Raw genomic sequence first — 23,583 nt, 5'->3', positions numbered from 1 at the left:
CTCCCTCTGTCTGCCACTCTGCACACTCTGCTGCTGCTGCTTTTCCACCCTCTCGCTCTCTCTCCAACTACTACACCACACACACACACACACACACACACACACACACGCACACGCGCGCACATGCACGATGGCTGTCCCATCATTGTTAGGACCATCTCCAAACTATAATCAGAAGTAATAGTTTAACTAGGTCTATGGGTTAATGTGTTAGCTTGTAGCCTACGCCTTATGTATTTATAAATCTCTTAGTGCATCTATTTATGACGTGATGATGAAGTTTGAAGAGCATTCAGGCACATGTTTTTAACATCTGTATTCACAACACAAGTCTAACTTAAAGCTGCAGTCCAGACACGGGACAAACACTGTGAAGCTGCGAGACACCAAAGCTTTAGCTTGACACAGTGTTTGGCCATACAACCCCCCTGCATGTGTTTGACTGCATGCTGCTGTTGTTAGTTGCATTCTTTACTATTCCGTCACCTCAACAGGCAGATGCTCCGACATCCGTCCAACCCGGAGCCTGGTTCTGCTGGAGGCTTTGTTTATAAAAAGGTCATTTAAGGTGTTAAACTATACATTATAACATTATAAAAGGTGGCCAGGATGAATGTGGTTGTTAATTGGAGCTATACGTTTCTGAGCCTTTTTATTAAAGCACCTGTCAGTGTCCCTGAAGCTGTGCTTTAATGGAAAACACTATTACTGGCATTTATTCCAGTCTTGTAGTTCAGAATCCTGATAATTACTTAAAAAAAGGAATAAAATCCTTACATGTTGGATGAAGTCGACAAATAAGTAACAATGACGATGATGATGTTCTCCACAGTTAAGAATTAACTGTTCCCTCTGTTCCTCCATGAACTCTTGTCTTAGTAAATACACTGTCAGCTGGAAGTACCGTGGTTTGGATTGAACATGTTATTATACAACAAAAAAAAATACAACTAAGTGAACATTTCAAAAACAGGAGTGATATTAACAGACTCACTCATGATGTTAAACAGGGATTAAAATGCAAATGAAGACTTTACAAAAACTCAACTCAGGGAATATAACTTTCACAAGTTAAAGGCAACTGCAGCTTCTCTTGGTTTAAGCTCTGCATGATGTTTGAGAGAACTCCTTCATCAAATGTCCACTTTCTTTCACTTGACTTATGGGCCGTGTGTGTGTGGGTGTGTGTGTGTGTGTGTGTGTGTGTCCTCAGAGCTTCAAACAGGCCTGCTCAGCGCTGTCACAGCATATTGTCAACAGAATAGCACAACACCAGCACAATGCTCAGGACTGTGTGTGTGTGTGTGTGTGTGTGTGTGTGTGTGTGTGTGTGTGTGTGTGTAACCAGTTATTGCCACAATAAAAAAAAAAAGTGGCAGCGATGACGATGCAGGAGCAGATCTGGACTGACACAGAGAAATGAGGGACTGCTGAGAAAAAGAGGGAAAGGTGATGGAGGAGCTTCACATTCCTGTCATTGTGCATCCTGTTGTCACATGCAGCAGCTACAGTGCACAGCAACGGATGGACATGGAGTCACATAAAACTATCATCTCCTAGTGTGAGGAAAAGCCTGCAAAGCAGTGCAGTGGTTTCATTGCACATTTGTACAGTACACCTCTGACCACCTGAGAGAAGCCAGGATATGGAGCGTGGGTGGGGTCTGAGAGCCTCAACATGCACCCAAACCCTTTAACCCCATGGCTGTTAATGGCCAGTGTCACAGACGTCTGCTTCAACGTCTGCTTTCGCTTCAGAACGAAGGCTCACTGGACGATCAGACAGTTTACACCTCAAACTGCTTATAAAAGTAAGTTAAAGTAATTATTTTCCATCTGCTTAATAGAACCCATCAATTATCACTAAACATTCAACGTTCTACCAGGACAAGTGGGTATTCATCAGTGGCGATGCGGAACCTTATTAACAACCATTGAACAACATCACATCCACTGCAGCAACTAACCGCATCAGTAAACGAACCCTTAAACATCTCGCTGCTGTTTGATTCTGGCTCGTACAGTTGGACGCTGGTCTCGCTCCAGTGACGTGTATGTTATGTGTTTTCCCACATGACGTCCCGGTCACCGCACCAGCTGCTATGCAGGTTAACGTAACATCAGCGGCAACATGAGGGTCAGTGATGTGACAAGGACGCTTGTTCACATGAATGCAGCCAGGAATCGAACCACTCGCTCTACGATTAGTGGGCGACTGCTCAACAGCTGCTGTACATGTGTCCTGTTGGCTTTAAGTGAGCAGGACACTTGGAAACTGTCAACATCTTGCTCTAATGCTAAACCTCATTTTACATCATCTCCATGAATCTCTTTCTTTTTTGGTTGTGGGAACCACTGCTGGATTTAAACCCACTGTGTTCATTATATATTTAAATGAGACTGTTTAATGGTCCAGTGATAGGAATAGCTTTCTTCTATTCTTCTGTTACGTCAGACCACTTATTCCTCTGACTGGGGGTTCAGGATTATGCTGTTTAATCCCCATCACTGTTGTTGAACCAGATCCTCTTTTCTGACTCCGTCTCCCTCTGGTCCTTCAGATTCACTTCATTCTCGTCACTAAAAGCTAAGAGCAGCTTCTGCAATTGTTTCAACTCATGTCTTATTGAAACCTTTTCCTCCTCTTGTTGTCGTAAATATTTCAGACACTATGTTTCCATTATAAATAAGGAACAAGGCTCCTCCACAGGGCGGCTCAGAGAGAGCTAATGGGAGGAAGAGAACTAGGGCTGGTCGAACAAGAAACAGCAGCACAACCACTTGTCCACAAAAGACTGAGTGTTCGTTGATGCTGAGAGAAAACACAGGACTCTGCTCAGCATGACCTCACCTGAACAAGTAGAAACCTTCATCACACAGCAGTTTAGTAAAAACACTAAACATGGGTAAAATGCAAAACCCACACCCCTCAAAACATGTGTCTTCCACAGCTGAGAGAGAGTTTGTATAGATGACACAGATGCCAGGCTGCATACAGTGACAGTTAAGGTAACCAAGTGGAACGGCTCCCTGCATGTTAACATGGAGACAGTGAGGAAGCTTGTAGACACACACAGTACAACCTGTACATTCAAAGGCTTGGATGGGAAGGTGCAATAACCACTGTTAAATGTGACACAGCGAGCTGCACTTTATTTGTTTATTTTTTGTAAATAACCATTATTAAAATTGTAGGTTTTGTAGGTAAGAGGGAACAAAGACAGAGTGAGACCACATAATTTCTTGGTTGTCCTGTGCGAACTTGGCCATTAAAGCCGATTCTGAAATGTGTTGAGGTTGACAGTTTTTCCAGACATAGAGGCTACATCCAGGTGTGAACAGGTTTAAGCCTTTGGCTGCAACACACCAGTATAAAAAAAAGACATGTCTAGTTTTTGCAAATGTAACAAATTAGGAAGTTAAGAAATATGTAAAAAAAAAAAAAAATATATATATATATATATATATATATATATATATATATATATATATATATATAATATATAATCTATATATATATATATATATATATATATATATACACACATATACATATACATATATATATACATATACATATATATATATATACATATATATATATACATATACATTACATATACATATACATATATATATATATTACATATACTATATATATATTACACATATAATATAGACATATTATATCTAATATATACATACATATACATATACATAATATATACATATACATATACATATACATATACATATATATATATATATAATATACATATATATACATATACATATATATATTATATATATATATATATATAATATAATATATATATATGTAATATATACATATATATATATATCTACATATATTATATATATATATATTCATCGATCAATATACTATATAATATATATATATATCATTATCACTACAGAACATATATATATCTATACATATACTAAAATATATATATATATATATACATATAAAATATATATATATATATATATATAACCTATACATACATATATATAATATATATATATATACATATATATATATATATAATAATATATATGCTATATAAAGTATATATATTAATATACATATATATACATTATCATATAAATCATATGATATAATCTATATAATATATATAAAATAATATTAATATAATACTAATATCATATATACATAACATTATACTACATTTATATATATATATATATATTATCTATATACGATATCATATCATATAACATATCCATACCCACCCCCACACCACCACACACACACACCACCACACACACACCCCCCCACACACACCCCCCCACACCACACCACACACTCTATTCTCACCCTCCGCGGGTGGTTCATCCACTTTCCAAGCTCGGGTCCTCTACCAGAGGCCAGGGAGCTTGAGGGTTCTGCGCAGTATCCTTGCTGTTCCTAGGACTGCACTTTTCTGGACTGAGATTTCGGATGTTTTTCCAGGGATCTGTTGTAGCCACTCCTCCAGTTTGGGGGTCACAGCCCCTAGTGCTCCGATCACCACAGGCACCACTGTGGCCTTCACCTTCCAAGTATTCTCCAGTTCTTCCCTGAGCCCTTGGTATTTCTCTAGTTTCTCATGTTCCTTTTTCCTGATGTTGCCATCGCTTGGTATTGCCACATCCACCACTACGGCTTTCCTCTGCTCTTTATCCACCACCACAATGTCTGGTTGGTTCGCCATTACCATTCTGTCAGTCTGGATCTGGAAGTCCCACAGGATCTTGGCTCGCTCGTTCTCTACCACCTTGGGAGGTGTTTCCCACTTTCATCTTGGGGTTTCCAGTCCATACTCTGCGCAGATGTTCCTGTATACTATGCCAGCCACTTGGTTATGGTGTTCCATGTATGCTTTGCCTGCCAGCATCTTACACCCTGCAGTTATGTGCTGGACCGTCTCAGGGGCCTCTTTGCACAGTCTACACCTTGGGTCTTGTCTGGTGTGGTAGATCTGGGCCTCTATGGCTCTGGTGCTCAGGGCCTGCTCCTGTGCGGCCAGGATGAGTGCCTCTGTGCTGTCCTTCAGCCCAGCCCTTTCAAGCCATTGGTAGGATTTGTTGAGATCAGCCACTTCAGTTGTGTTCCGGTGGTACATCCCGTGCAAGGGCTTGTCCTCCCATGATGGTCCCTCTTCCAGCATCTCATCCTCTGTTCTCCACTGCCTGAGACATTCACTCAGCACGTCATCTGTCGGGGCCTTATCCTTGATGTACTTATGGATCTTGGATGTTTCATCCTGGATAGTGGCTCTCACGCTCACTAGTCCTCGGCCTCCTTCCTTGCGGCTAGCGTACAGTCTCAGGGTGCTGGATTTGGGGTGGAACCCTCCATGCATGGTGAGGAGCTTTCGTGTGTTAACATCTGTGGTCTGTATCTCTTCCTTTGGCCACCTTATTATTCCCGCAGGGTATCTGATCACTGGCAGAGCGTAGCTGTTTATTGCCCGCGATTTGTTCTTGCCATTGAGCTGGCTCCTTAGGACTTGCCTTACTCGTTGGAGGTATTTGGCTGTTGCCGCATTCCTTGTTGCCTGTTCAAGGTTGCCGTTTGCCTGTGGTATTCCAAGGTACTTGTAATTGTCCTCAATGTCTGCTATTGTTCCTTCTGGGAGTGAGACCCCTTCTGTGTGGATTACCTTGCCTCTCTTTGTCACCATCCTCCCACATTTCTCGAGTCCGAATGACATCCCGATGTCCGAGCTGTAGATCCTGGTGGTGTGGATCAGCGAGTCGATGTCTCGCTCACTCTTGGCGTACAGCTTGATGTCATCCATGTAGAGGAGGTGACTTATGGTGGCCCCGTTCCGGAGTCGGTATCCATAGCCAGTCTTGTTTATTATTTGGCTGAGGGGGTTCAGACCTATGCAGAACAGCAGTGGGGACAGTGCATCTCCTTGGTATATGCCACATTTGATGGATACTTGGGCAAGTGGCTTCCCATTGGCTTCAAGGGTGGTTCTCCACAACCTCATCGAGTTTGCAATGAAGGCCCTTAGAGTTCTGTTGATGTTGTACAGCTCCAAGCATTCAGTGATCCATGTGTGTGGCATTGAGTCATAGGCTTTCTTGTAGTCGATCCAGGCTGTGCACAGGTTGGTGTGTCGCATTCTGCAGTCTTGGGCGACTGTTCTGTCTACCAGGAGTTGGTGTTTGGCTCCTCTGGTATCCTTACCAATGCCCTTCTGTGCTTCGCTCATGTATTGACTCATGTGCCCACTTATCTTAGCTGTGATGATGCCTGACATGAGCTTCCATGTTGTGGAGAGACAGGTTATTGGCCGGTAGTTGGATGGGACTGTACCCTTTGAGGGATCCTTCATTATCAGGATCGTTCGCCCTTCGGATAGCCATTTAGAGTGAGTCCCATCCCTTAGCAGCTGGTTCATTTGTGCTGCCAGGCGCTCGTGGATTGCAGTGAGCTTCTTTAGCCAGTAGGCGTGGATCATGTCAGGGCCAGGTGCTGTCCAGTTTTTCATACCTGAGACTCTTTGTTGGATGTCTGCCACTGTGATAGTCACTGGATTCTGTTCAGGGAGGTTGCTGTGGTCTTCCCTCAGATCCACCAGCCACTGTGCATCACTGTTGTGTGATGCCTCCCTTTCCCATATACCCTTCCAGTAGTTTCAGTTTCCAGCCTTGGTGGTCGTTCTGTTGTTTATTACCCTGCCATTGAGATTACCTTTCGCAGGTTTGGTTGCGAACAGCCAGTTTTTCGTCTGGCTTCGTTATCTCTGGTGTATCTCTTTAGGCGGCTGGCCAAGGCTTGTAGCCTTTGCTTGGCGTTTTGAGTACTTCAGGTATGGGCATCTGGCTGTACCTCTTAGGCATTGGTCTTTTCATTGCACTCTCTGGGCCTCTGTCATTTGGGCTCACTTCCCTCCGAGCTGCCTGATTTTTGCCTCCAACCTTCGTTTTCCATGGTGGGTATTGTTTCTCAGTCTAGGAGGGGTTTCATGGCCCTGGATAATTTTCGTCATTCTCATCCCCCTACCGCTAGCGTCTGTCGATTGTCACCTGATTTCTCCTGGTTTAGGATTGAAGTCTTCTCTACACTTATTTGGGGGGGATAAGGGTGCGGATGTCTAACGGGAAAACTTGTTTTAGTGGGAGGAAGGTTGAGTGGTTACGGGAAAAGGTGAGTAAGGTTGCTAGCTCCGGGTTCATATAATATTTTGTAGCGATAAGGGGCTATGAGATCTTACGTCCGAGGGGTTGGGAAAGATAGGGGCGACGTATGCAGGGGGGTAATGGGAGATAGTAGGGCGGGCCGTAAAGACGAGGATCTCACCTAGAGTCATGGAGGCTGAGGCCTTACAGGGGGGAGAAAGAAAGTAGGTCGCCTCTTTGTGGCCTCGCTGTGTGGAGGGGCGAGTGTCGATAAAGGAAGGTTATGGAAAGAGCGAAGACAGTAATTCTGAGGTGGGGGAGGGACACCACGCCTGAAATCTGCGGCTGTTCAGCTAGGGTTAAAAAAAAAAAAAAGTTTTATCGTTTTTACTCGTGGTAGTAAGGGTGAGTAGGGAGCGGGGTGGAGGTAAAATGTGAAGTTAATGGGAAAAAAGACGTGGGGGTGGAGAGAATTCGCGAGAGCGGAGTTTCAAGGGCGGCCCATACGAAGGAGTGAATGGTGGTTGACATGGAACTGGTTCCTGAGCATGGTTAGGTGGGTGGGGAGGATGCAGTCGAGCAAATGCTTAGGTGTTGAGGAGGGAATGAGGATTGGGTGCAGCTGGTGAGTATAAGAGGAAGAAAAGACTAGGAGATGGTTCTAGGGATGGGGATGAAGGAGGGAAGCGTGGAGTGAAATTAAGTGGGGGATGGAATAAAATATAAAGGATGGCGGCGTGAAACGAGGATTAAAGGAGGCAGACAAAATAGAGGAGGTCAAAAATAGGAGGATGGAGAAGAGGAATAAAGGAGCAAAAGGTGCACTCTTTCATAGACATAGAGTCTGCCGCCATGGGTTTTCTTATTTTGATTGGGGAAGAGAATTTTTCCTATCTACGGTTGTGGACGTAGCCAGTTTTTTAGAATAGGCCTATTTCCACAACTGTGCGTGGTGGGAGGGGGGAAACGAAGTAGGAAGATAAAGCATCGGTGGATTGGGATGTAAAGGAATGGAGTGGGAAGTGAGTGACGTGGGGGAGGAAAGTGAGCGGTGGCGAAGGTGAAGGTTCAGATTCCCTTCTCAGAGGAGGATGTGTTCCTTTGCAGGCGATCGGGGAGTAGGGGGCTTAGTAAAAAAGGACATTGGCCAGGAGCTATTTGGTCCCTAAGATAAGAGCGAGAGTGAAGGTGGGGGGGTAGGAGAAGTGGAGGGGGGGCTTTATCTTTTGGTTGATCACATGGAAGTGGTAATGCAGTAGGTACGATTCATATGATTGGTATGTAGAGGACGAAATGGTGAGGCGGGGTGAATGGATCAGCGTATCTGGTTGGGGGGCTTACTGGGGCTTCGTACCCAATTTTCCGTGGTTTTGGTATCTTTTTAAACCCGATGTCAGCCCTCCTTAGATTACCACTGGATTGATACGTGACTCTTTTCTCTTCCCGATGTGTGAAACAAGAAAAATCAAATCCTTCTGCCTAATTTTGGTATAGTTTATGATCTCGTCAATCTCAAGTTGTGATAGCAGTTGCCGTTTGTGGATGTTGGAACACTGAGCTACTAGTTGCTTCGCCGTCAGCCTTGAATGTGGGTTTCTCCGTTCCCATTCACCGCACATTCTTTGCATGTAACCCCTCTGACTAGGGTTACTCGAGTAGTAGCATTCCAACAGAGCCTTGTTCTCGCATCTCAGCCATTTCTTTCTTGTTCCAGTAGCCCACTTCTCGCCAAGGTGCTCTGGTTCCCCAACACCTGACGCAGACCTTGTTAGACCGGGCGACGTCTGAGCCGGTCTCTCATGATATGAGGTAGGCGGTAGCTTGAAGGGTCTTGGCCAATATATATATATATATATATATATATATATAGGACTTGCATGCGGGGGGTTCCCGGTTCGAATCCCCGTTAGGGCGAATAGGCTTCCAGTGTGGGTCCTTGTATATATACATATACATACATATATATATATATATGTGCTATATATATCGCTAAACACAAAACAGAATTTCTTGAGGCAAAGCTTTAGGATATGATGTAATGAAACAGGTATTTTAACAAGGCTCAGGCATCTTGTGGTATATGTTTATCATGTTATTCACAGAATTAGGTTTTGGTCCGTGTTTTAAACAGTCTACATATAACCACGTCACAGCTTTTCTTCTTATTCAAGGACAATATATAGCAGATCACAATGATCCAAAACAGCAAGAAATTTAAAATGCACATGAACCTGAGCTCCAGGTTGGTCCAAGAGATGCCATGTCATACTTCCTCGGGTTAAGATTCCTCATACAGTATTTCCCCATTCCCAACACCTTTAAGACTAAGCACAACAATAAATTATTTATTACCACTTTGTCCTCATTAGGGTCGTGTGTGCTGCAGCCTGTCCCAGCTGTCAGCCAGGACAGAGGTGGGTTCACGCTGGGCAGGTCACAGTAACAATAAGAATCAGCCAAACTGCATGTGGCTGTGGGAAGAAACTGGAGAAACCCTGCACAGACACTTCTGCTGAAAACAATTCCAACTCGAAATAATCTAACATTCAAAAAAATAAAAAGCCCTTTAGAAACCTCAGCCTCTGTCGCACACAGTGCTGGGGGGGTTGGCTTTCATTAAATTGGAAATGTAATCTTCAAAGACGAGCTGAGAGGCTGCAGCACCCAGGGATTCCCTATCGCAGCCCGTGACCTTTCAGCCCACAACACTCCGACGAAGGACGAGGCAGGAGGGACGGCTGCTGAAACGCTGAGTGACCCCGTTCAAATGTGAGGCAGCCATCGCTCTTTTCAGTTGTATGGAATGGAAGAATACACTACCAGTGTTTTTAAACCACCACTACACAGCAACATCCGCTTCAGATACAGAAAGGTCAGGAGGTCATTCAAGAACCCATCGAAATTATTAGACGATTTACAGTCGCTCCTCATTTCAGATGACGTCTTAGAACATTACAGATGTTGAAACAGCTGCTAGCAGTTACCAGGCTACAGCAGAACAGCAGCGCTGAGGACCACATACTAACAACGGGAGCCCATAAACTCATCAGCGTTCACGCCTGTGTTTGTGTGCGAAGCTAAAGCACGCTTCAGGAAATACACAGATCTAATTAGGGCAACTCCTAAAGAGCAAACCTCCGACACTGCCACGTTCAACAGTCTAAGGTCTGAACACAGCGAGCTGAACCTCAACCCGACTGACAGCTGAACACTGTTCAAGCAACAGCCTGGTACAGTGTTCCCGTGTTTATTACCAGGACTCGAGCTCCAGTCACATAGCAACTCGACAAAGCATCATCAGGGCACAAAACAGAGGTCATCAGAGCATCCGTGTGTTTCAGCAGCCCATCAGCCGAGCTGCTCAAGGAACAGCCAGAGTTCAGTGAATCAGAACAATGGACTTACTGTGACATTTAAGGCTGACCCGAAACCACACAAGCACCACAAACAAACCCAGACAGTCACACAGGGAGGGTCATGGGAACCAGATCCATCCAGCCAGCAGGAGCTGTATTAACAGGAGCACAATATATAAACTCCAGCAAAGCAGCAATTACTGTAGTTCTCCATTAGTCCTCGTCTAAGGAATCTAAACGGAAGGCATTTGTCAGTAAAATGACCTTATTTTGACTCGAGGCTACACAAAACTAATAAGTTAAGAGAAACACCACACTCAGTGTAGTGAGGATATGTAGGATACTTGGTCATTACTGAAGTCAAAAAAACAAAAAGGTTGAAATGAAACCACATTTAAAAGACAACAGCCACAAAGTGCCACCACAAAAGACAAAAGACAAATCACACGTGACCAGAAACGTTTTAAAATGATGAAAGACTGGATCCAACTCGAAGAGACACATCAGACAGCTATAGCGTCGTCACCGAGCAAAGCAGCTGCTATTTTTACACACTGCCCTGTGTATTAGTCACCACACTGGTGGGAAAGTGATGCAGAACAGATGGAGAAGCAGATCTGCTCCACTCGTGTCTTCATTCATTCAGGTAAAATGCCTCATAATGGCCAGTCCCAACTTGAGCACTGACGATGACAGCGTTGTCTGGAAGCAGCTCCGCTGCAGAGAACCACAGCCAGAAGCCACTGCGCGGTATCCCACAATAAATTACGTCTCTGGTTAGTATTTACAGTAACCTAGATGACCTACACCCGGTGCTGCCCCTGAAGGCCTCACAAAAGGCCTACCCCCAACTGGAGTTTGATCTTTACAACTACTGCAGCTGCAAACATTCAACCACATCATGAAGCAGAATGAAGCTCAGCTCCTGAGATGCCACAAACACAAAGGGTTACAGAGACAGCGCTTCCTCTCATTCACAGGTCTGATGGAGTGGATGCATGTATTCATATGCAAATGGGGGAGAACAGTGTATTCCTGTTTATTGATGGAGGGAAATCAGCCTGTACAGAACTAGACGTAGACCCAGTTTGAGAAATGCGGCTGCGTATTTATGACCTGGTCGACTTACAGCTTCATCACGAGTCCAGAGTTTGTGTGTCTGACATCAAGCTGTGAGCCTGCCCATTATCCTGCCCCTGGCCTCCCACGTAATGTGCTTTAACATTATTAAATATTCAGACATTTGTTCCTTCTATACGCTGGTTTGGTGCATTTTGAAGGCTGCTGATGTTATCACACGCTCTAAAGTCTTCCTGTCATGTCACTTTGCAGATGAACATCTCAGTCATGACAGGACACTTTGATTCTGCATCACTTTGAACCAGCTGCCAAAATAAAACGTTCACAAGTAATAATCACAGCAATTAATCTGATTATTTAATCAGAGTTCCTCTAAGCTTTGGAGGAGTCCATCAGTGGCACTTTTGAACAGATCACACACACTTGAAGATTCAGAAGCACTAACTCAGAATGTGTAATAGAAGCTACAAAGTCATTGTAATGATAAATCAACTGCTGATAAGCAAATGACCACTGAGACTGGAAGCTCACACACAAGTACAGCTACAGCAGCTAAGCTCAGGGTGCCCCAGTAACCTACTGTGACACAACCATGTACGCACAACCACCGAACAGCCGCACCCGAACAGCAAAGGGTGCCGCGCACGCACATACGGGCACGCACGCACGGGCACGCACGGGCACGCACGCACACGCAAGCACACGCACGCACACGCACACACACGCACACACACGCATGCACGCACACACGCACACAGGCTCTCCAACTATCAGATCTTGTGTCCTGGAGAGCTTTGTTATTGTTGTGGTCCTGTCTTGGCCTCAGGACTAAGGGTGTGGTGAGGAGAAAACATGAGTAGAAGTGGCCTCTGCGGCAGGAAGTGGTCTATAAACCATCACGCCCACTTCCTGTTATTCCACGGATAAGGCCAGGAAACATCAAGCTCACGTATGTTGGTCTCTTTTCAGCGACACCAACAGAGCAGCGTGTTGTACTCCCTCACTCGAAACCGCAGCATGTGGAAGTCCAACTTCAACCTGAGCCTGGACCAGGTTCTACAACTGGGTGGGTGTCAGACAGCCTGTGAGCACAGCCATCTACTGTGGACCCCCTTCATTTATACAGCATCCACAAGCACAGAACATGCAGAACACTGCTACAGCACAGGAAGTGAAGTCCCTCTGCATCTAAGACTGGGACTGATGAACCTGGACTTGTTACAGGACATATATACCAGTGCCTTGTGGTAAACGAACAGACAAACTCTGCTCATGGCTCTGTTTTAACATCACCGTCATGGCAGGACGAAGCAGGTGCCTGGACATAATGACAGAGAAACAGCTTCGAGTGTAACAGGAGGAGGACTGCACTGAGCCATGACCACAAACATGCAGCGTTCAGGCAGGTCGCGGCTCGCCTCATTTACTGACACGTGTTCACTGCACCTACTGTCTTTATCCTCACAGGCAACAACATGTCTCAGCTGTCACAGTATGAGAACCGGCATCACACGCGCGGGCGCGCACACACGCACACGCGCGCGCGCACACACGCGCGCACACACACGCGCGCACACACACGCGCGCACACACACACAGTTTGTGAACGGGACAACGCCCACATTCAAACGTCCAGTACAGAGCTCCATCACTACCGCCTGTCTGTGTCACGGTGGAGACGCATTCATAACGTCACCCAGCAACATGGCTTCTATCAGCCTTGAACCTACTGACATTGACAGCAACGAGCCCAATACAGCACATGGGACGCTCACAGCTTGTCTGCAGTCTGGGCACCTACACACAACACCCGATTGACCTAAACGTGGTTCCTGATCACCAAGGCTCTAAAACTGGAATCCAGATTTATCAGAGCACGGACTCAAAGACGCAGCAGTTCTTTATTGCTGAGCATGTCTAGACAGTGTTCCAGCCCTGGAACAGCTTCCTGTTCACTCCAAGCCTCTTCTAGTCTTTACTCCTATAAGCACTGCAGGCTGTTTGTAGTCCAGCACACATGCAGACTAAAAAGAGACCACCCTTTGCCTGATGTTAGCTTGGGTTTCAGCAGCACACCACACCCTTGGCCTCTGAACCTATTCCCCAGTCAGAGGGCAGTGCCAGTAAACACACACACACAGAGAAAGATATGAACAACACAGGCAGGAATTTTATCAGGCGGCCACTCCCTGCAGCTGTCCGATATCATGTGGCTCCTTTCTCATCCGTCAGGGAATATCTGGAATATCTTGCAAACGATTACATGAAGATCCTCCTGGAGCTTCTGGGAACCGGGTGATGGTGGTAACAAAGAAGCTTGGTGTCACTGATGCTGGTCTTTTAATGGCCTTCTGCTCACAGCCTTTGAATGCTCAGTGTCTGAGCACTAGCTGCTGCTGGATGAGTGAAGGTTCAGCTTTATAGAAAGGTTGTGAACAAGTGTTCAGTACATGGGTAACAAAAAACCATAAGGTTAAGACTGCAGATATTGGTGTAGAATGTAAACAACACTTGTCTGATCATGTTTGCACACTAGTAGTTCTCCCTTTGCACATTTGTAATGCTGACAGTCCTGATTTAAAAAAAAACCCAAGCAAGAAGAACTGGCAGCAACGTTAAGTGTTTGATCTCATACCGAGAAACAGGAACAGGTCACTCAGATTGTTCCTCAGAAGTACGACGCCTCTAATGAGTTGATACTTGTCGGCTTAAACCTCATCATGCTTTATATTTTAAATCTAAAGGACGAGCTGGTCAGGAATGAGGCGTACACGGCCTCTAACCCTTCCTGCTGGGTTCCCTTATTCAAGTGAAGGTTAAAATCATTCCCTTAATAACAGGAAGAACAATGACAAACGGCTCACATCCGAGTGCAGCCACATCACATCACTGTAAGGGAGACGCAGCCTCAGCGCTGAGCTGATGGTTCATGGGTCTGCTCCCAACCTGCAGAAAAAGCTTCTCATTTGGAGGAATGAGCCTTTATATAATCCTTCCATAAATATTTGGCTGTTTTCTAAACACAGGGAGGGATGTTAATTTTCACAGTCCTTTATAAGACTTTAAAGGGTCCATTAAAGGCTGTGAGCCTGACCAACGGAAAACTATTTAATCAACCCATCAAATCACGCCAGCGACATTCTAGCAAGTATTTTCTGCAAACCCCCCGATATGCTGTGGTTGAGTTGGACTAAGTCAGTAAATCTGATTTAATCTCTACTTGAACATCACAGCCAATGTTTGAAAAAAAGGTACATCTTCTGCGATTTGCAATATGTATAATAAAAAATTATCTCCTTGGCAACTGTTTTCATGGATGAAACAAGCATGTTTAGATGCCACATTACAAGATATAATAAGTAACGTAAGCTAGTGCTGTTTGAAACAGGGAAAACAACAACAAGCAGGTTTCCAGACACAGGGTGACTGTAATGTGCCCACTCCGCTTTGAGCAGAACAAGCATCAACTAGCACAGACACACGTGGACCATTGTGCTGCGTTTCCGTGGATATAGTGCATCAGTGTGTTTCTCCGTGTGCAGCCGTGTGAATGCGCCCCCTGTTCCCCGTCAGCAGCTGCGTTGGTGTGAATACGTCACTCTGACTGGGCTCTTGTAAAGCAGAATGGAAGTGATGAACAGGCTCCACTCAGTCGTGAGAGGACTGGCAGGAACCCAGCGGTACTTCTGTAACACTGATTTTAGGGAAGGTGCCGATGCCCTACGGTGATAATACACTTCCCTCCAGTTAGAAAGAACACAACTCATGTCAACATGACTTATACATGAAGCGGCTGTGCTAGATTCTCATGTGTGTAACAATGTGTTCTGACCAGATAAGACATGACTCATAAGATATTCAGCCTATTAAAACAATGGAAAGGGGTGATTTTATTTGCTTTACTCACTTCACTCAACATTCATTTGTTCAAAAAGACTGAAAACAAGTGGCTGTTTACTTCCAAAGCTCCAATGCAATGACTGGTTTCCTATTCTTTACCAAACTGAAGCTCACGCTTAACAGGATTAAAGTTTAAAGATTCGTGATTTGTGGAATAATTTACAGCTACAAATCAACTGACAGTTGACGGTTTTCCTTCCTTAACTTTTCAGCTATTGTCTGTTCAGTTTTACAGCTTAATTCATTCTTTCCCATCAAATACAGTATGTATGACATTCATCCTTATGCCGGTCAGCGTTCTGTACACGTTCACAATGACCAGAATAACGATGTGAATTATAAAATAAACAAGAAAGATTCTATTTTCTTCCGGTTCTCTAGTGCTCAGGTGTCGGGATCTATTTCCCCAGGTGTAATGTGATCTGTGTCCATCAGTGGGGGCTGTCAAATGATTTTGGCATTTCAAATATGTTCTGATTTGACGATCTCTTTCACGTATGAGAGCCAATGTGCTTTTGGTTTAGTGATCACTTGACAGTATCACTACTTTGAGATATTTCATAATGTTCACTCCTACAACTGCAGTGTAGGAGGGGGCAGCGGGACCGTCCTGGGAGAGACAGCTGTCTGTTCACAGTTGTCAGTCACTAAGTTTGAGGGTGCACACACACACACACACACACACACACACACACACACACACACACACACACACACACACACACACACACACACACACACACACACACACACACACACTTGACTTGTTGTGTAATCACCACACCTAGCCCAACATGAGCTACTCTCACCTACTGACTAATAATAACCATTAGCAGCTTGGTCTGTTACATTCTCATTTACATACTTAATGTAGCAAAGTCTGTAAGAGAGCACAGATTTAAATAAGTCATGTTTATAACCCTATTCACAGGTTTGTCTTTTTTTTATCTTCTGATTCTGTTCCTTTAATCTCTACAGCATTCCTCAATTAAAGGCGTCAAGATTCCAGTCACAGCTGGGCGTCGGCGTCAACGCATCCATCGCAGGATTGAGGTCAAACTTGTGTGAACTTATCAACAGCTGGTAACAAGCGCGGCTCCGCTGTGTAACAGACGCTCCTATTGGCTGCCTGGAAGCCAACAGGTGTACAGACGCGCCGCCTATTGGCTGGAAGACACGCTCGTCACCGTCACTTCACAGGTTTCCTCTGACGCCAGCGCAGTAACAAACTGAACGCGTCGTCGCTGCCGGGAGGTTTTATGGTTCGCTAATCTGACCCCACACGTTAAAACACACTCGAATGCCACTTACTCCGACGTTGTCGCCCTTGCTCGGGAAAGAGGCCAGTCTTCCTCCGCCTTTCACCGGCATCCTGCTGCTGCTCGAGTCCGCCGAACAGGCGCTCAGTCGTGGCGTTGAGCGCTGCGGCGCTACGTTGGTAGCTTTAAGACGACAGCGAGGCCAGCTCCGCCCTCAGCGCGGCCAGGCTGCTGCTCCTGCGGGCGGGCGGACAGCCTACCGGAGGGGGGGGAGGTCCGTGTGACCAGCTCCGCGGCTGTCTGTCGATCAGTGCTGCCACAGCGCAACTGCGCTGCGAACTCACATTTCCTGTTTCCATTGTTTTGTATGTTCTAGAAGCGGCGGGACTTGAAACCATTCGGTGCGTCCACGTCGCCGCAGTGTGACGCGCGCGCGCACGCCTCTGACGCTGTGGCGGTGTCTACATCCACGACGTCAACTAGAGCCCCTCCGCTGCTCCCATTACACAACTACGACCCCTCTGTTGTGAAACGCAGGTTGCTGTCAGTGGACGAGGGGTCGTGGGGTTTTGCTCGTCCACTGTTTTGTGGTGTACGTTAAGTCCAGGTTGGTCGGTTAAATGTGAATTCTGTGTTTCTATCTTAGTTTCTAACCCTAATTTAGCATTTACTCACTTTAATGAAGACGGGAATATGGAACGATTGTTGTGATCAACCCGTTTAAAATTGTCAAAATGAGACTTACGTATTACTTTTAAGAATCTTGGATGAATTATCTCCTGTTTTTAAATACTGATATAAATTATTTTTCAAGGAATACAAGCAAGTACTAATACATTTCGCAGGCTATTTCAACAACAAAATCTATTACACAAAGCGAAGCGCAGAGGACTGTCAGTTACTCCAGAGAATCCCGCTCGTTGGGGACCTGATAGAAAGTTTACATAGACTTAATAATTCAGGTTACTAGAAATCTGTTTGTGTTTATTCTATCGAGACAAAAGATGTAGCTGTCAGTTTTCTTTTTGATGTTGGGAAGGTGTCAGACAGTATAAACTGAATGAAAGATCCACACAGTGGAAAGGCACATGTTTGGAGGTGCATTGGGTTGGTTTCATTTTGGCAGATTTTGGTCAGATTGTTTTAGAAACAAGCTTTTTCTGCCAGCTCTTCCTGGAGATTGTCTGCAGGCTGCTCCATGTGTGCTCTAATTGATTTTACTCCATATGAGCCGAACATAATTGTATTCTACAACTTGTTACATTAAATAAATAAATAAAATCAGTGGTACATCAGCTAATCGAGCTAAATAAAGACCAGATATAAAGATATTAATTAAAAAACATTTAGATAATTAATTAGCATTAGCTAGATAACAAGGGACAGCACATGTTCAGTAACAAAGTGAGTGTTTACACAAATGTGACAGCACATCCATTATATACTGACTTATTATTATTTCGACAATCGATTAATCTGTTGATTATTTTTTCAATTAATTTTTCAGCTGTTGTTTATTTTTCAAAAACATTATTTTATGTTTTGCTTATTAGAAATCTCTTATCAGGTTTTTTTAAACTAAATTTAGATTTTGACTCTTTAAATCTCAAACAAAACACAACATCCAGTGTTTGAATAATAAAACTTCCATAAACAAAATATAAATAAACAAAGCAAGCATAGAGTTTTGTTCTAATGTGAAGATCTGCAGCAGCTCCATCAACATCACTGTGGGAGAAAACCCACGCAGACACGGGAGAACGTGTAAACTGCACAGAGACTCCTGGGCTCCTTCTGGCTCTGAGGCAACAGTGAAAACCACTAAAAACCATGTCGTCATATGTTAATGCTGCTGTTACATTTAGTGTCTGCACCGCTGTTCTGTGGTGGCGCCGTTTATCACTGTTTAGTGAACGAGATGATGCGCAGTCAGCTGACACTCACAGCAAACAGATTAAGTAACAAATATTAACACAGCCGCACTTAATGAAGAGTCTTCACTTGATGATAAACAGCGTTTGTTACCCGCTGCTACATCCAGGAAACCAGTGTTTCATTCTTACGTTCTCCTGTGTCGCTGTAGTATTTACAAACCACCAGTTGAACTTTGTATGACTTGCAGGTTAATGTTGTCTTTGTTTAATATTTAAAGCTCATATGAAGAAATTAGGGCGCAGCCTTTTTCCTGCTGCCCCTTTGCGTTGTTTTCTCCAGCATTTCGCCAGTGGCTGCGTTATTTTGCCATCGCGCTGCGTCGTAAAATGAGCAGGCCGACTAATTGATTAATCGATAAGGGCAAATCATTATCATCAATGTCCTTCATCGATATTATGGATTCATGGATTCATTGTTGCAGACCTACTCCCTACCTCCAACTGTGACAGCATTAAAGTGTGCAAACTAATATCCCGCTGGGATTAAAAAAGTTTTTTGAATCTTGAATCTTGACCACACACGCACACTTGGTTGACTGCTACTTGATTGGCCACTTTTCAGAAAACTCTGCCCACTTCATTAGTCCACCTGAAGGTGCTTGTCGTCGTTCGTCAAGACCTGAACCCCAGTGGGACAAAGCCGACCTTCTTGTACTGTATGTGCTGGGCCTGTGAATGGGTTCTGTTCTACAGTAGCACACAATAAGCTGTACAGTAGCTCTATAAACCTACAGTAACTATGTGGACATCTGGGATGTAGCCATCAAATTCTAAATAACCAACCAGGTCTTCTTCTACTCTCTTTGCTGGTTATTGACAGTGTTACAGTAACTTAATTAAATGAAGTCAGTTAAATACAACAACATTTAAGTAATTGCACAAATGTGCAATTACTTAAATCCTTAAAAAAAAGGGTTTAAGCCCATGTTGCTATTAACATGGTGACTGCTGTCACAACTGGTATAACTGCAGGGAGCTGTCATACTCGCATGAAGGACACTGTGAACGACAACCTTGTCAACAGCAGGGACACACAAAGCTGCTATTTTAGCCCACGTTGCCTTTGAACTGTAGCATGCAGCCCAGTCACAGCTGCAAACACAAATACAGTGGAATGACAAAGTAAGTGGCAATCACAAGATTATGTGTTACAGCCGCTCTGTTCACAGTGACGTTGTGTAAAGCTGGTCAGACGCTGGTATTTACTGAGATAAGTGATGTCTCATCAGCATAGCACAAAGCATCAGCCTCTGTCTCTCTATCACATGGTTTCTGAACATCAGTCAAGAACATTTTCATCTTAACGTTACTGGACATGTAGTGGCTTTGCATCATGAACCACCCTGTGTTTTTATCAGCAGGCAGTAGCTGAGCCATGATTAAATACAAGCTCAAAGGTTCTGCAGTACTTAATAACACACGATCAGAAGGTTCAACTGTTTCCTGCTCTAGTGTCCCTTATGATATTGTGATGTTACACTGATGTGTTTCGACATTACATGAACAAATGCCTGTTTGTAGTGAGTGATGCTGAATGAATGCAGAGCAGCTGCCTGGTGTTTTGACCACATACAGTGGCTTGTAGGGACACTGTGTAGTTGTATTAATCCCTGTTCTCACAGATCAGAGGAGCTGACTGCCTGCTACTGACAGTACTGTCACACTATTGTCCCGGGAAAACTGAATTAGAAATGACTTATTCTTTTCCTGTATTATGACTCGCCATACAAGATGGCGGATCAAGTATTTAAAAGTTCATGAAACCCCAGTCAGAACCAAAAAACTATAACTTTGATGAACACATTTCTTTATTAAGCGGTACAAGTAACAGAAAATCAAAAAAACACTTCTGTGAGATCAATACGAGATTAACCAGGAGAAAAGAACTCAAAAACCTAGTGGCCTGACTGGACAAGGACATCATGTCTAAACACAGATTGAAGGGCTGAACACAGAAACAAGACTAAGAATGAAGAGCATGACTAATCACGGATAATATGGTTAGCATGGCTGAACACAAGTTACAAGGCAAACTGATTGGTCTCAGAATAACTGCCTGGCGAACACTTGTAGGACTACGAAGCTGCCACAGCTGACAGACCCCCACAGCAGAGAGCTGGGACTCAGCGCCCATGGGCCAAGAACCCGCAGCTGAAAGTCAAGCCTGCAGCAGAGAGCCCCCTGCGTTGGGTCCCTGCGCCGCACGAGAGAGAGACACAACTGAATACAACAAGCGCTGCAATGAATCTACTGCTGCCGCTCTCTCTTGGATGAATCTACTGCTGATGACGTGTGTTACGGAGTTCTGTGCTGCATCTAACCAAAGAATCAGTCAAAACTAGCTTCAGGATGCCAAGCACAAACCAGAAAAAACAGCCAGGACAGAATGGTGGAATGAGCACCGAGTAAATATTGTATAATAGATACAATATATGAGTAAGATATTTGCACTGTGAAGTTGTGAATAAGCCAGCACCGACTGGGTGATTATTTAAAGAGAGAGCAGGTGTATAGAATGGCCGTGATGGCCTAGTCTACTGAGGGGAAGAGGGGGTGGGCGTGGTCCAGAGCAGAGGCGTGGTGTGGGGAGAGAGACCAAACGGCTGGCAGAGCAGAGCCAGCACAGGGATCTTCACACAGACAGAGCTGCTTGGACCTCATGTCCTGATCCACAGGCACAGTGAATTATGTGACATTATACAGTAGATGTTAACCCCAGTCAAGTTCTGGCTTGACTTGTTTTTTGTGTGCAGACTGGTGGAAAATGTGATTATTTCAATTTGAAATTTAATTTACACTGCAGTAAACAAATAAATTACATTTGTGGTTTGGGGAAACATGTTCAGACTCTAGCTGACCAAAGCATCCACACTCTATGTTCTTTACACTTTGTGTTTCACATAAATTCAAGTTGAGCAGTGCCGTAACTATTGTTGGAGCTTAAGCAGCTGTTCATAAGTGTAACTGAAGCAGAAGTCAGAGCTGCAGGTCACTGCCTGACGAGTCTGTAGCAGTGTGAGTGTGATCCGTGAGTGTGTTGGTGGAATACCTGGTGACGGCAGGAAGTCACACACACACATAGAGTGTGAGGCTGCTGGGAGTGCAGGTAGTGTGTGTTTAAGCCATCCAAGTGCCTCAGCACATACACCTCTGAGCTGTACCAGTCCCTACAAGGAAACATCAGGGTCAGCACTCGCTCTGGCTTAAAGCTGCACACACACACACAGTCACATAAAACACAACATCAGTAAAGACTAACAGGTTAATAACAAGCATTTGGAAAAGCTTTGTGTATGTTGTGTCACGTTCCCACACACAGGAGACCTTATAGATGTCATAGTAGGAAAAAAAAAAACACTGAAAGCTGATGTCACCTTATCTGCTCCTGAACCCAGAGTGCACCAAACACGTGTGTTATAGCCTTGGATTTAAAGACCTGCTCATTCTGTCACCAGCACCAACCATCTGACGATGCGTTACTGCACGATAAGGGTTAAAGTGAAACTACAAACGGACTAGAACTAGAAGTCAAGTGTAAATCAGCTGATGGTCAATAGATTCTGTCGAGTTTACATCTAAAAGGATGTCAACGAGTGGAGTCTGGCTTTGGTTCTTGTGGGTTTTCTTACATGTGGTTTATGTCCATTTGTGAACACACACACACACACACACACACACACACACACACACACTTGTGTACTCTGGTGACAGGAAGGAAAGTTGTACAGTAGCATCAGAGGATGGACTAAATTAGAGACGATTTCAGAAAAGAAAGAAAGAATACGTATCCTGAAGAAGGAGCTAAAGGAGTGAGAACGCTCTGAGAAGTATCCCTGCACCACTTGTTTGTATATGTGATGAGACAACCAACCCAACCATAACTAAAGCAGAGCTGACCAGGACCAACAACAGGCACAGTCTCCACAGTGTGGGACAGAGCAGAGCTCACACAACTCAGTCATAAAATATACATTCTATGTAATATATACATGAACATGGGACATCAAATATCAGATTATTTGTTTTTTTATAAACATAATGTAAATATGTGAGACTTATACTGACTGAGTGATATCCAATAGGTGAGAGCTCATCATTTAAGGTCAGTTCATTCATTGCTCTGTCTGTTAATTCACTGTTCAGTAACAGCATTGTAACTTCAGCTTGCTAGCTAGCATCGTTTAGCATCTTCTGACTGACCCCTTCTCCTCTTATCGTTTAAACTGAATATTTCAAGTATTGGTGGCGTCTGAACATGTGGGACACAAGTGCAGCTCAAGTGGTCGATGGGTGAATGGGACAAAAGAAGAAACAAGCCTATTTGACTCCATGTTCTTGTGTCTAGAGTTGGAGTAAACCACAGCAGGATGTAAAAAGGCCTGGTGAGAAGGAGAACACTGCTACAGTAGATATGTGCAAAATGACAAAGTCAAGAGCAACTGAAATAAGGAAGGCAACGCCGTCATGAAGAAGAACTTCAAAATGTCCTAATCACTTAATCTAATGAAGATAAACAATGAATGAATTTATCTAATGAAATCACTTTATCTTTATCTTTATTTTTAAATATAGCATCGACATAAGGCTGCAGAGGCCACGCCTCCAGATGTTGCTTCTGCACAGCAGGAAGCCATGTGTGGCAACCGCAGCTCCGCGTGCGGCCTGCAGAGGGCGGCGTTAGGAACGTGGGCCCAGTGTCCTGCTGTGTCCTGTGGAAGCAGCTGGACGTGCGCCTCAAACCTGCTCATCAGGTCTGTGCTCACTTCACTGTGTGACCAGCACTTTCATCATGATGAAGGTGGGAAACTCTTCAACGAGCTGACGGCCTTCGATCTGACGTCAGCTGTTCATTGGCAGGTGTTTCCCACCTGTCACCTGTCACTCACTACATATT

General features: G+C 44.3%; 1 protein-coding gene across 3 annotated transcripts in view; it reads right to left on the bottom strand.

Annotated features, from left to right (window-relative positions):
- LOC114846296 (tight junction protein ZO-2-like) overlaps positions 1 to 21,832 on the bottom strand; it is a 47,547-nt gene extending 25,715 nt beyond the window's left edge. The window contains exon 1 of one of the 3 annotated variants that reach the window (XM_055504703.1): positions 21,739 to 21,832. Coding sequence is in view for 1 of the 3 variants with exons in the window: in XM_029135132.3 (XP_028990965.1) it covers positions 16,808 to 16,867 (60 nt within the window). In the remaining 2 variants the exon portion in view is untranslated. Of the gene's footprint in view, positions 1 to 16,807; positions 17,283 to 21,738 lie in introns of those variants that run through there. The other 2 variants (XM_055504704.1, XM_029135132.3) reach the window with 2 other exon arrangements.
- Positions 21,833 to 23,583: the final 1,751 nt, after the last annotated feature.

The sequence above is a fragment of the Betta splendens genome, chromosome 19 (genome assembly GCF_900634795.4).
Source record: "Betta splendens chromosome 19, fBetSpl5.4, whole genome shotgun sequence".
Lineage (NCBI taxonomy): Eukaryota > Metazoa > Chordata > Actinopteri > Anabantiformes > Osphronemidae > Betta > Betta splendens.
This window is presented reverse-complemented; position numbering and strand designations above follow the sequence as displayed.